Below are 14225 nucleotides of genomic sequence, written 5' to 3'. Positions count from 1 at the left end.
ATTTTGAGTGTTATCTGCTTTTTAATCCATGACTTTCTGAAATCGTAAGGTGGGCGTTATGATACGATACATATTCCATACAGATAAAGTGCAGATATTCCTCATCTACAGCACTGCCGGTATTGTTTCCTACTTGTGTGTTCACTGGAAAATTAAAGTTAAATTATAAGTTCCCTTTTGGGGCCTTTCACAGGGGACAAAATACGGGCATTCCTGCGTCACGGTGTTATCCCTATGGAGCTTGCAACCCACACCTGTTAAAATCCGCTTGCAGAATTGTCGCTGCGGATTTCTAACATACAGGAGATCTAATGGTATGACATGTCGATAAACAAAAAATATTTATTGGAAACGGCTTATACATAGACAAGCTGAACAAGCAGACCTGCAATGTAAAGCATGGGGGAGAAATCAAATAGCAGCCCGAGACTCCAATGAAAGTTCAAACTACCTAAAGCTTTCATTATAGAAAAAACATTGACTTTCGTGTCAAGTGCGAACACGGTTATGGAATCTAAAGTGGGATGGAACTTTTTATATATGTGAAAAGCTGATAATATTGGCCCTTTAAACAGTGAAAATGCAAACAGAGTCGTTTTTCTTCATTTTAGGGTGAAAAAAGGATTGATCCTATTGTTACCCAAATGCCTGTATGAAGAATATCCCCACGTGGGGAGGAGCCCAGCAGTGAAGTCTCTGCAGGTAAATGCTAAAGTGCATTCAATAAGACAGTGATGGCTAGAGGCTTGCGCTTTATGCACATGGCCGTTTTACGGATCTACGGTAGGTTATAGCGTTCCATAATAAGGCATTTAGAGGTCCACGTTACACTTCCATTTGCCTCACAGGCAAAGACTAGTAGGTACACTGTGTGCCACCGTAGCCCATCCATGGGCAACATAGAGGGTCCAGTGCCAGGTCATAGTTGTATGGCTGAATGACACGGCACATAGACTGCAATAAGCTCTTACCGTACCTCCATGTGCCTTAGAGCAGTGGTCCCCAACCTTTTTGGCACCAGGGACCGGCTTCAAGCAAGACCATTTTTACAAGGCCCGGCAGGGTTGGGCGGGACATGGGTGGGGCTTTGGTTATATGGGGCGGGGCTATGAAGGGGGTTGGCGTTTACTGCATTCTTATTTAATTATGACATTTAGAATGTCCTGGCAGTACACACATAGGGCAGTATAATATTCCCCCCCCCCCACCTGGCAGCACACACATAGGGCAGTATATAATCTATCCCCCCCTCCCCAGCACACACATAGGGCAGCATATAATTTAATTCCCCCCCCCCCCATTAATAGACAGCCCCCACCCCTCAGTAATAGACAGCCCCCACCTCTCAGTAATTAGCAGCCCCTCCCCCTGTAATAAGTAGCCCCCACCCCCAGTAATAGGCAGGTTCCCCCCAGTAATAGGCAGCCCCCCCCCACTGTAATAAGTAGCCCCCCCCAGTAATAAGCAGCCCCCCCCCAGTAAGCAATCTCCCCAGTAATAGGCAGGTCCCCTCCAGTAATAAGCACCCCCTCCCCTAGTAATAAGCACCCCCCAGTAATAAGCAGCCCCCCCAGTAATAAGCAGCCCCCCCAGTAATAGGCAGCCCCTTCCCCTGTAATAAGTAGCCCCCCCCAGTAATATGCAGCCCCCCCAGTAATAACCAGCCCCCCCAGTAATAAGCAGCCCCTTCCCCTGTAATAAGTAGCCCCCCCAGTAATATGCAGCCCCCCCAGTAATAAGCAGCCCCCCCCCAGTAATAGGCAGCCCCTTCCTCTGTAATAAGTAGCCCCCCAGTAATAACCAGCCCCCCCAGTAATAAGCATCCCCTTCCCCTGTAATAAGTAGCCCCCACCCCCCCAGTAATAAGCAGCCCCCCCAGTAAGAAACCCCCCCAGTAATAAGCAGGTCCACCCCCCTAGTAATAGGCAGCCCCGCGTAATAGGCAGCCCCCCCAGTAATAGGCAGCCCCTTCCCCTGTAATAAGTAGCCCACCCCCCAGTAATAACCAGCCCCCCCCCAGTAATAGGCAGCCCCTTCCCCTGTAATAAGTAGCCCCCCCCCCAGTAATAGGCAGCCCCCGTAATATGCAGCCCCCCCATAATATGCAGAACCCCCCCCAGTAGTAAGCAGCCCCCCAACCCATATACTTACCTCCTCCCTGCTGTCAGCGTCGCTCTCTGCCCTGACGTCACTGTGCAGCCCGGAACGCTTCCTCCCCGAGTCCTCTCCTGCGGAACTAATGAGCAGGGGACTCAGGGAGGAAGAGTTCCTGGCTGCACACGTCAGTGTGAGCCGGGATCAGCGCGATCACCAGCGGGGAGCTGCGGCGCCCCCGCTGGTAATCGCTTCAGTCGTGAGCGGCGTCGGCACGCCGCCCGGCCACATAACACAAGGCAGCGGGCCGGATTCGGCCCACGGGCCTTGTGTTTAGAGCAAAAGTTCCAGGCGGTGCTGCGGACCGGCGCTAAACAACCAACGGCCCGGCCCCGATGGTTGGGGACGCCTGCCTTAGCATATGGCGATATACAGTATGCCTTCTGATCTCTAATGCAGACCCATAAGGAACTCTTTGTCTTTTGCGTGGACCCTTAAAGCGACCCTCTGGTTTTGGGACAAAATTCTGTAAGGGGACTAGAGGAAGAGGACTGTATATTTCCTGAAATATTCGTTTTTTTGGTGGCCCTCTAATCTGCCATTTCCAGTCCTGGTTTTCAGTCGTCCACAATGGCAGTCGCAATTTTCCAACCACCTAAGGCACACTGTGCACTGCTCTCTGATTGGCCAGCACTGACCACATAAGCAACCCTGGCCAATCAGAGAGCATGTAAAGTGCATTGGTAGTCTGACACTACACGTGCACTATGCGGATTAGGTAGTCTGAAGACTGGGTCGGCCATCTTGGATGGTTGAGAACAAGACCTGGAGCTGGTGGATCAGAGGACCAGCAGAGAACAATGACTGCAAGTAATGTGCACGCTCGACGATCTCTGGACAAAACTTTGTCCCAAAACTAGAGGATTGCTTTAATTAGAAGTCATAATCCCTTTAAACAACTTTATGGTCATTGACTGACAAGAAGGGCAAAAAAGGGTTCAAACTCTAGAATTAAAGAAAATTGCAAAGTGTCAGAATCCATATATTCTGCATATTCAACTTTTACAAAGCACATTTCAACGCACAGACTAAACCACTGATATTATACTTCAAGCAGGCAGCACAAGAGAATCTGGAGCCTCTAGTCAGTCTGTTGCCTAATGACCCAGAGATTGTAGAGCTTGAAGTACTGTTGAAGGAAGAGACAAGTCACCCAATCTCGTCTACAGATCCCGCCCAAGAAATCGCCACTATGATGAAAGTGGATGAGCCTCTAACCCCAACCGTGGATATCGAGGTCTCTGAACACACGTTGGGATACAGGCCGCAGACTGCAAATTTCACTTCCCAAGAGCATAATTCCTACTTCAGCCACTCTCACATGTTGGATCTACAAAGGACCACAGTAGCACCCGGAAACCCAGTGATCCCAATCAACAACATGTTCCTATCGAACACTACAGATGATATTTTCAAGCAGATGAACCTGATGGTCACAAGTGATGTTAATCTGGATGATGAACCTCTACAGTCAACCACCGACCTTACACTGCAGAGCCTATGGGAAAATCAGACGTTCATAGATAGGTTAGTAATGCCGGTTGTTCCCGGTGACCAGGTGATCTGTACTCCAACTCTTGAGGAATTTGATGATACAAAGTCCTACTTTCCGCAAATCTTCACCGGAGGATTATAGTTGTTATTTCAGAGCCTGATTCTCATCTTGGAATGGATCACTTGGCTCAGTCCATCTCTGACTCAGGATCCTAAATGGATTTTATTATGGCTGCTGAACCTAATGGAAGTTGTAGCACATGGAACATATTATGGGTCCTGTTTTGTAAGCACTAGAGTTTTGTCATACTTGTGTAATTATTAAATGTTTTGGAAAATTTAAAATTGCACATTTTTATATAAAGGAAGTTGGCATGAGGGCAAACCCTGATCATCTGTGGGTGCAAACATTTAGTTTTATGGTTATGGCCATCAGTTGGCTCTTCATGGTGAGCCACGATTCTAGCATTGATCGTCAATGAGGAGTGTTCATTTGATTTGACAATCCCTTTTCAAAGGGGTTGTCCATCTTAATTTCTTTACATCGTTTTGGGTTTCCCGTGGCCAAAACTATATAAAAGCTTTGGATTTCTGGCACCATGGCATCTGACAGGTGACCTCATCATGTCTTCCGGTATGGTGACATGACATCCCATAAACCTGACACGTGGCCCCAGCAGGTTTACAGGATGTATTGTGTTATATATGATTTTGTCCCCTCACTACTACAATGATTTTTATATTGGAAAACCCCATTTAAAGCGGTTGCTCCAGATTGGAAAAAACATGGCTTCTGTCTTCCAGAGCCACACCTTTCCATAGGTTATATCTGCTTTTGCAGCTCAGCTCCAATGAAGTGAATGGGGCTTAGCTACCAAAAAATAACCCATGCACAGGTATAGTAGTTTCTGGAAGAATTATCCACATCTGGTGAAATGTGGGATGGCAAAAACAAAGAAACAAATACAGTACCGAACTGACCAGCAGGGAAAGGGTTATATTGCACATTATGCAGCATACTGCTTCCGCTTTCCCCATTAGTGTGTATTGATATAGCATTTTTACAGACCATGTTGGCATATGGTCATCAGTGGTGCATGACACACTGGGTGGATGACAACTTTGAGGCATAAGAAGGTTCACAGTGGCTCTACCATCTAAGGGCCCATTTAAATCTGATGCTGGCCCTGCTTGGAACCTGTCAAGTTATGCAGCTATAATGTACCCCCATATTGCTACATAGCCAGCAAGGTTTGCCATTCAGAGACCTGTTCTCATACAAGCATAATATCGATACCTGTAATACGGATGAGTATCCCGGCCCATGCAACAAAAAACAGTCAGCACTTCCACCAAGTAAATATAATGTGAAGGTGTGTGTAAGCCATGACTGCGACAAATACAGTAATAGGAATAAAAAGGTTTCTTCAAGCCAAAGTCAGACTTCTTATACAAGCCTCATTACAATGACCGTGAATTAAAAGCAAAGCCAGACTCCATGTACATACAGCTGTTTCAGGGTTTTTGCCCTGTAGGTGTGCCAATAGGTGGCACACTGATGAAGGGCGAAAACCCTGAAACAGCTGTATGTACATGGAGTCTGGCTTTGCTTTTAATTCCCGGTCATTGTAATTGTAACAAGGCTTGTATAAAAAGTCTGACTTTGGCTTGAAGGAATGCTGCCTTTCAGTTGGTGGCACTGTGGAGGATTTATTCCATCTCCCTTATTTAAAAAGGTTTGGTACGGTGTTAGCCAGTAGAGCAAAGTGTGATTGTTCTCAGTGAGAGAAACCAAGTAATCCTCTAGATATGATACCTTTCAATGGCTAACAAAAGTACATGATGTTACAGCAAGCTTTTGGGTTCTTCTGATAAAGCCTGATGAAGGGTCGATAGAAGAACCTGAAAGCTTGCTGTAACATCATGTATTTTTGTTAACCGTTAAAAGGTATCATAGGTTCTTAGCGCACACCTTGATCATAGCATGTGGGCCCATCTGCCGCATCCATGTGAATCTTATTGGATGAGATCCTACCTTTAAAGACACCTCTGCTTGGGCAAAAAGCTTCCAAATGAATGGGTAAGCTGGACACCTGGCTATAAATTTTAATTGAAGCACAGATGGGTAAGTGGAGTGCACAAGAAAAGTAAAGTCAGCCACTGCTCCACCAATGCAAGATAACAAAACAGTCAGACCATCCACCAAATAAATGTGAAGATGCATGTAAGCCATGGTTGCGACAAATATGGAAATAGAAACACATGCCTTAGCACCGATACACATTGAATATCTGAATAAAAATGCACAACTATTGGTTACCTTGACTTTGTTGCATTGGTGATGCAGTGGCTGCAAGGAATCCAGCTTTCCCATTCATTTGAAGGAACCCAATTCCATAAGCTTCCCCCAAATGTGGTGGATGGGCCCACATGTTTTGATCAAGGTGCGTGCTAAGAACCTTGCATTTTTATGTGGCGAGCCCAACTGTACAGTAACTGACCCAAAATCATTACGCCATGGATTCCTATGATGCTGTGAGTTCAGGTCAGTAGACCCGTGGTCAGGCCAGGACACTTGTCCATATTAAGAGCATATAAATGTATCCGTAATACGCTCGACTAAAACACGCCAAAACTTGTAGGAAATGTTATTCTGTGCACAAAAATGACATCCTCGTGCCAAGTTCATGTGAGTACAAGAGCGTCGTTGGGCATGATGGGTAATCTATACTACACACCTAACTTATTAATGAGTATCTCACCAGTTTGCAGGAAACCAAACTGCAGCAACTGCTATGAATACCATGTAAATACGCAAGTGAAAACGAAAGCTTTGTGGTCGTGATACCAATGAAATGGGAACAGAATGCTTTGTGGGGCTTATAGAAAGATCTTAATTTAGTGACTTCATTTGGACAGCTCAGGAAGGAAGCGGTTCAGCATACAATAAGATACATATCTAACATCAGACGATGCAGTACTAGTGTCATTCAGTGTAAATGTAGTCACTACTGTGCCGGATCTGTGCACAGCAAAACTGCAAGAGCAGATTCTAATAAACCGCCACCGGTTCTAAGAACTGTGCAGGCAATTACTAGAAATCTCTCCAGTCTACCAAGGACTCTCCAGTGGGGCTTATGTTGGTAATTTTTAATTTTTTTTTCGCACTGCAAATAATGCTTAAAGGGGTTGCCCGGTGTAGAAACAGCATTTCAAAATATTGCATTAAAGGGGTATTCTGCTGAAATCGGTTATAATCTGTTCAGTTTCACAGCGGCACCACCCCAGGTGACAAGGAGTATTACATGGAGCCTATTCAGACTAATGCACCCCACTAATAACTGGGGATGCCTAAGGCCTCATGCCCACGGCTGTGACGGACTCCGCCAGCGGAATGTCACGGCGCCCCCCCCAAAAAACCCCATACTCCCCTCTCCAGATCCGGCCGCTCAATCCCGGGACGGCGAGCCTGGTGCGCATGTGCAGTACAGCGCATGACACACCAGCAGTGGGCAATGACGCGGTGGGCGGTGACGCCTAATTACGCGATATGAACACTGTGCTCACAGTGGAAGTATCACATGACAGCCGGCTTCTATTGACTACAATGGAAGCCGGTCACGCATTTTTCCGTGGCACGTTCTAATTAGAACATGTTGCGGTTTCTTTCATGCTGTGGAATTCCGAAGTAGAATTCCACAGTGTGAACATTGAGCTATTAGGTTCAATAGAACCTAACAGCTGTGGGATAACGGTGCGGATTTCCACTGCGTTTCATGCGACAGAAATACGGCTGTGGGCATTAGCCCTTAAAGGGGTTGTCCAGTTACTGGACCACATTGTCTTTAAGGTGTCTTCTAGAGATGAGCGAGCATGCTCGAAGGAGAAGGCAGTTACTTGAGATGAGCGAGGCTCGCTCAAGTAACTCACCTTACCGACCGTGCTCACTCATCTCCAGTGCCTTCACACTTGCGATTGCGATATTGCTGCATTTTTTTTACGCAACTTGCGATTTTTGTGCGATGTGTTTTTAAGATTAGAAAGTCCTATTGAAATTCGCGTTCAAAACAACGCACCAATATCGCGATCGCCGGTGTAAAGGCACCGTTACAGTTTTTGTATCAACCTAAAAAGCAGACATTTTAACATAGGGCAAATTTGCAGCGGTGGCGAACCTTTTAGAGACCGTGTGCCTAAACTGCAACCCGAAGCCCACTTATTTATCGCACAGTGCCAACATGGCCATTTACAGGGGACGGTTATCACTCAAAATTCGCTCAAACAAACGAATTTGAGCAATAATTGTGCAGTGTAAATTTAAAAAAAAAACGCTCTCTATTCGTTCGCAGTTCAGTACCGCTTAAACAGATGGGCGTGAGCGCAACGACCTTGGTTGCTACGAAGCATAGTTGCGCATGAACCGAGGTTTTCCTTTTATTTCTTGGACTTTTCAAACTCTGCGCTATTAACTACATACAAGAAAGATAGGACTTGCCTGTGCTAGCCTTTACAACCATGGTGTGGGGGTGTCCTGCGCTCATGTGAACTGGTCCTGCGAGTGCAAAAAGTCCAGTAATGCGCACAAAGTGCATTGTTTATGGTGCAATTGCGCTGCGCTTACATAAGTGTTTTTTCACCTATATCTGTGTGAAGGGGCCCTGATTGAGGATTGTCAAGGCAAGGGGAGTCCAACTCATTTTCACCGAGGGCCACATCAGCATTATGACTGCCTTCATAGGGACGTTCATAGGGGCTCATTCACACGGGCGCATCTGCGCTCCACATTGCATGTATTTTTTTATAGGTGTAATATGCATAGCATAATCCCCATTGATTGGCATCGGGGTATTCAGACATGGGTATTCAATCCTGGCCCACCCTCCACTGCTCCTAACTACTACCCCCTACCTGACTCACTAAGACACCCCTCAAGCCCAACTGCTAGCCCACGTGAACCCTACCCTGACTCCTTTCAATGTGCCCTCTGGAATTGCCAGTCAGCATGTAATAAACTCCCCACCATCCACGACTATTTTACTGCCCATTCTTTTAATCTGCTCGCTCTCACAGAAACGTGGATCCAGCAGTCTGACACGGCCTCCCCTGCTGCACTGTCTTACAATGGCCTGCAGTTCTCCCATACCCCGAGACCAGATGACAGGCGTGGTGGAGGAGTAGGTGCTCTTCTCTCCCCAAATTGTACCTACCAGGTCATCCCCCCTGTACCCTCACTCACCTTTCCATCATTTGAGGTACATACGTTACGGCTTTTCCGCCCGCTGTCCATGCGAGTAGCAGTTATCTATCGCCCCCCAGGTGCTGCTCGCCTGTTTTTGGACCACTTTGCTGCCTGGCTCCCCCATTTCCTATCCTGCGAAATCCCAACCCTCATCTTAGGCGATTTTAACATCCCCACTAATGACCCTATCTCCCCATCTGCCTCTCAGCTTCTTTCGCTCACCTCCTCCCTTGGTCTCTCTCAACTCTCAGCCTCTCCCACTCACAGGGATTGCAACACTCTTGATCTGGTCTTCCTCCGTCTCTGCTCTGCTTCCAACTTCACTAACTCCCCTCTCCTGCTCTCAGATCATAACATCCTCTCTTTCTCTGTCACGCTCCCTAACATCTCTCCACACCCACCTACCTACCGTACCTATAGGAACTTTGAGGCCATACACACCCAAGATTTTGCTGAGTCCCTACAGTCCTCTCTGTCCCCTATCTCTCTCCTCTCCTGCCCCAACCTGGCTGCCGATCGCTACAACACCGCTCTCAAACATGCCCTGGATGAAGCGGCTCCCCCCAGGATCCAAGCCATCTGATGTAGATTGCGGCAACCCTGGCTCACGCCTCAAACGCGCTTCATCCGGCGGTGCTCTAGAAGTGCTGAACGGCTGTGGAGGAAGTCGCAAACATCCGCAGACTTTCTCCACTACAAATTCATGCTCAGAACCTACAACCTCGTCCTCCATCACGCCAAACAAGTCTATTTCACCTCTCTCGTCTCCTCATTATCCCACAACCCTAAACGGCTCTTTGATACTTTTCACTCCCTTCTCGGCCCTAAACCGCAGCCCCCTGTGATGGATCTCAGTGCTGTAGAGCTGGCTGCCTATTTCAAAAAGAAAATTGATGACATCCGTCAGGAAATAACGTCCCAATCCCAGACTAGCCCTGACCCTAGTCTTGTCAGCACTGCATCTAGCTCCTGCTCACTGTCTGTACTCAGACCAGCGACAGAGGAAGAAGTCTCCAAACTGCTCTTCTCTGCTCGCCCCACCAACTGCGCTAGCGACCCTCTCCCCTCACACCTCCTCCGACCCCTCTCCCCAGTGGTCATCTCCCATCTCACCACTATATTCAACCTCTCTCTGACCTCTGGCATCTTTCCCTCTTCTTTCAAACATGCCATCATATCCCCACTGCTAAAGAAGCCGACTCTTGACGCGACTGACGTTGCCAATTACCGACCCATCTCAAACCTCCCCTTTATCTCCAAACTACTTGAACGGCTGGTTTACTCCCGCCTTGTAAGCTATCTATCAGAGAACTCTCTTCTCGACCCCCTACAGTCTGGCTTCCGACCCCAACACTCTACAGAAACTGCCCTTACAAGGGTATCAAACGACCTACTGACAGCCAAATCGAGGGGCGACTATTCCCTACTGATCCTCCTCGACCTCTCCGCAGCATTTGACACTGTCGACCATAAACTCCTCCTCAGTATGCTTCGCTCCATCGGCCTAAAGGACACTGCTCTCTCCTGGTTCTCCTCCTACCTATCTGACCGCTACTTCAGTGTCTCCTTTGCTGGCTCTACCTCCCCTCCTCTTCCCCTTGCTGTTGGGGTCCCCCAAGGCTCAGTCCTCAGCCCCCTCCTTTTCTCTATTTACACAGCCCCTATTGGACAAACCATCAGGAGTTTTGGCCTCCAATACCACCTCTATGCTGATGACACCCAGCTATACACCTCTTCCCGTGACATCTCTGCACCTTTCCTCCAAAACATCACTAACTGTCTTTCCGCTGTCTCTAACACCATGTCCTCTCTCTACCTAAAACTAAACCTCTCTAAAACTGACTTACTGGTATTTCCACCCTCCACAAACCGACCTCATCCTAACATTTCCATCTCAGTGTGTGGCACCACCATAATTCCCAAACAGCATGCCCTCTGCCTTGGGGTCATATTCGACTCCGATCTCTCATTTACCCCCTACATCCAATCTCTCGCCCGAACATGTCAGCTGCACCTCAAGAATATCACAAGAATCCGCTCTTTTCTCACCATAGACACGCTGAAAACACTTGTTGTTGCCCTCATCCACTCACGACTCGATTATTGCAACTCATTGCTGATTGGCCTCCCCTGCACCAGACTCTACCCTCTCCAATCTATCCTGAATGCCGCAGCCAGGCTCATCTTCCTGTCCAGCCGCTACTCGGACGCCTCTGCCCTGTGCCAGTCACTGCACTGGCTGCCCGTTAAATACAGAATTCAATTCAAACTCGCTACCCTAATCCACAAAGCCCTCCACAGTGCAGTGCCCCCCTATATTGCCTCCCTCATCTCAATCCATCACCCAGCCCGGGCTCTCCGCTCGGCAAACGAAACTAGACTGCACACCCCTCTAAGTCGAACTTCTCACTCCCGCCTCCAAGACTTCTCCAGAGCAGCACCAGCCCTCTGGAACGCATTACCAAAGGATACCCGGGCAATCCAGGACTCGAAAAACTTCAGGCGTGCTCTAAAAACGCACCTTTTCAGGGAGGCATACCGCATACCCTAAACCGACTCCTCTGTATGCCACCTGATAACATGCTCCCTGACCTACTGACTGCAATCCCTGCTAGCTGTCATAAACCGCTCCTGCAGTCATACTGTTTCTGCCGTCACAAGGCCAAACATCTGACCATTGTTTGTGTATAGAATCCCTCACTCTCCACCTCGCCATACTGTGCACATCTCCAGCCCTTTACCTTCTGTATCCCCCCATTACTTGTAGTATGTAAGCTCGTTGGAGCAGGACCCGCACCCCTATTGTTTCCACCAACTGATTACGATTGTAACCGTGGTTCTGTAATTTTTTTGTACTTTTGTCTTTCTGTATTCCCCCTGTCTATGTAAGCGCTGCGGAATATGTTGGCGCTATACAAATAAAGATTATTATTATTATTATGTTTTTCACATGTATATTTTTTTACGCAAGCAAACAAAACTGCAGTTTTACCGTTTTCCTATTTATATGCATGAAGGCAGGGGAAATCAATGGGGCCTTCTTGCAAAACAAAAAAAGAACCCAAGAAGGTCCAAATATGCAGTGAATACACAGTTTCAAGGTCATTTCACACAGGCGTGATATTGCGCTCGCCAACGTGCGATGTCCCTGTGGATACCAGGTGTTTTTATGCTAAAACCGCCTCGGATCACTTCAGGAAAGTAGTGATCTGTCACGGCGGAGGATCGTGAAGTGTTTCCCATTGTTTTCAATGGATACACCCTGTATCACACTCACGTGCACTATGCTGCGCTGGCCTCATTGAAAACAATGGCCGATGCGCGGTGTTCCGAGGGAACACCCAAGGATAGGACATGCAGCAATTTCTTCCCACACCGCGAAGCAAGAAAAAAATCCTTCTTGTGTTTGACCCCATTCATTGAATGAGGTTCATATTCGTGTGTCTCGTAACGCACAAATCTCGCACGATTTTCTCAAATGGTCTCAGGGCTTATTTACTCGAGCGTATTTCAGGCAGCGTTTTCACGGCCGGCCGCTATACGCTTCCATCTGAGCAGTCCTCCCCCCTCACCAGCTCTCTGCCTCTCTCCTCCACTTTGGCGTTTGCAATGGGAGGGGGTGGGACGGAGGCAGAGCTAAGTTCCGCTCTGTCCTGCCAACTCCCATTGAAAACAGCCTGTCCACGGGCATTGCAATATCCGACGGCAGATCTCTGCCGCGGGAGACGCCACCCGGGAGCAGGAGCCAGCAGACGGATCCTCTTGGTGAGCCTATGTAACAGATAGGCTCACCGCGGAGAATAGCGGCAATTCGCAGCATGCTGCAATTTGTCGCCCACAAGCGGAGAATCGCTATGATTCTCCACTCGTGGACAGGGGGCTGCGCTTTCCATAGCAACACTATGGAAAGCGTGCACTGCGTTCCCCGCGGGGAACACAATGCTAAAACGCCTGTGGACCGGCAGCCTTAGTCTGTGAAACCGCTGAATGTTTCATGAACCAAAACTGCATACACCCGTGTGAATGAACCCTAAATGTAACGACTCTATGCACTATGATGAGGTTTCTACCCTCCTGCACCGAGCTTCCTACCTGGGAGGTGGGTAGGGTGCCCGGGTAGGGCTGTCAGAGCTGTGCCATCACCTATGAGCTGTTGAACTGAGCAAAGTGGAGAGCCAGGCCTTCTGCGTCCGGACCTCACCTAGGGCGACACACAAGCCTGTGGCGGGCCTTGAGTTTGAAACATGTGACCTAGACTCACTACAACTGCAGTAAACCTTCAGCTCCAAACTTATTTGGCCTGCAAAGATTCCCAAATTAAACAAGAAGTGTTCCCAGTCACTGACAGCAAACATGGAGTCACTGCGCCAGCAAAAATCAAAAGGGGAAACATGTTCCGATGAGAGTGCGTCCGAGTCGCTCTTCGGACCAGTGGCTTCAAGGGATCAATGGGAACCAGGATTCAATTCAACATTGTTAAAAAAAATAAAATCTTTTTTTTTCAAAGTTGACCTTTTTTCTATTTCGGATGCGTTAGAGCAACAGCGGAATTTTGATGCAAACAATCCCCTTTAAGAAGATGTCGAATCACAATAAATGCAGAATTATTTTTTTTTCTTGGCGCTATCATATTTACTAATGATTTTTATTTTTTTCCGAAGCTTCACTTTGTGACTTTTTTTTTTTTTGTCACTTCTGCCCATCCCCCACGTTTCAGTACCTACTTTAGGCATCTTACAAGCATCTCAAACACTTGTTGTTTCTCACCTTGAAACATTTCCTCTTTTGCTCATGGAGTTAAAAAAAAAAGCTGAAAAAAACAACCCCACGCTGGGGCCACGTGCTCTGCCAACGCAACGCGTCTGATAACTGCAAGCTACCCGGCTTCACTAAAACAATGCTATTAACTCTTGGAATACGGAATATTCCACATGCATGATATTCAGCACCATTTCGATGGGGAATTGAAAATAGCAGAATTCTGCAGCGATTCCACATCATTGCGTGCGGATTTTGGTGCGGAATTCTGGGAGGGCTGTTGTAGAATATTCCATTCTGTGTGAAGCTCCCTATAGGGTTTCTGTCCTCTTTAATTCCCTAATCCGTCATCCTAAAATCCAGAAGGTCTGATTATCCAGAACCTGTTAGCAGAACGAAACGGCATTCTAGAATGGAATTTGATAAGATTCCGGGCACTTTCATGCACATCTGAATATTCTGCAATATGCTGCGGAATATTCCACTGGTCTCTCAAAACCCGCACCTAAATCTGCATGTCTAGGGGCTTAAATACATGAACGTGTTTTTCTCCCCTTACAACAAGATAAAGCAAAACCAT

General features: G+C 47.5%; 1 protein-coding gene across 2 annotated transcripts in view; it reads left to right on the top strand.

The window, feature by feature from the left end:
- The window catches only part of IL23R (interleukin 23 receptor), a 41066-nt gene extending 37050 nt beyond the window's left edge, over nucleotides 1–4016 (top strand). Inside the window, exons 15-16 of one of the 2 annotated variants that reach the window (XM_066597653.1) lie at nucleotides 612–702; nucleotides 3212–4016. In XM_066597653.1, the coding sequence (XP_066453750.1) occupies nucleotides 612–702; nucleotides 3212–3790 (670 nt within the window). In that variant the 3' untranslated portion in view covers nucleotides 3791–4016. Of the gene's footprint in view, nucleotides 1–611; nucleotides 703–3208 lie in introns of both variants that reach the window. The other variant, XM_066597654.1, reaches the window with a different exon arrangement.
- Nucleotides 4017–14225: the final 10209 nt, after the last annotated feature.

The sequence above is a fragment of the Eleutherodactylus coqui genome, chromosome 3, assembly GCF_035609145.1.
Source record: "Eleutherodactylus coqui strain aEleCoq1 chromosome 3, aEleCoq1.hap1, whole genome shotgun sequence".
In the NCBI taxonomy this organism is placed as follows: Eukaryota; Metazoa; Chordata; class Amphibia; order Anura; family Eleutherodactylidae; genus Eleutherodactylus; species Eleutherodactylus coqui.
The sequence above is the reverse complement of the archived record's forward strand: the minus strand, read 5'-3'. Positions and strand labels throughout refer to the sequence as shown.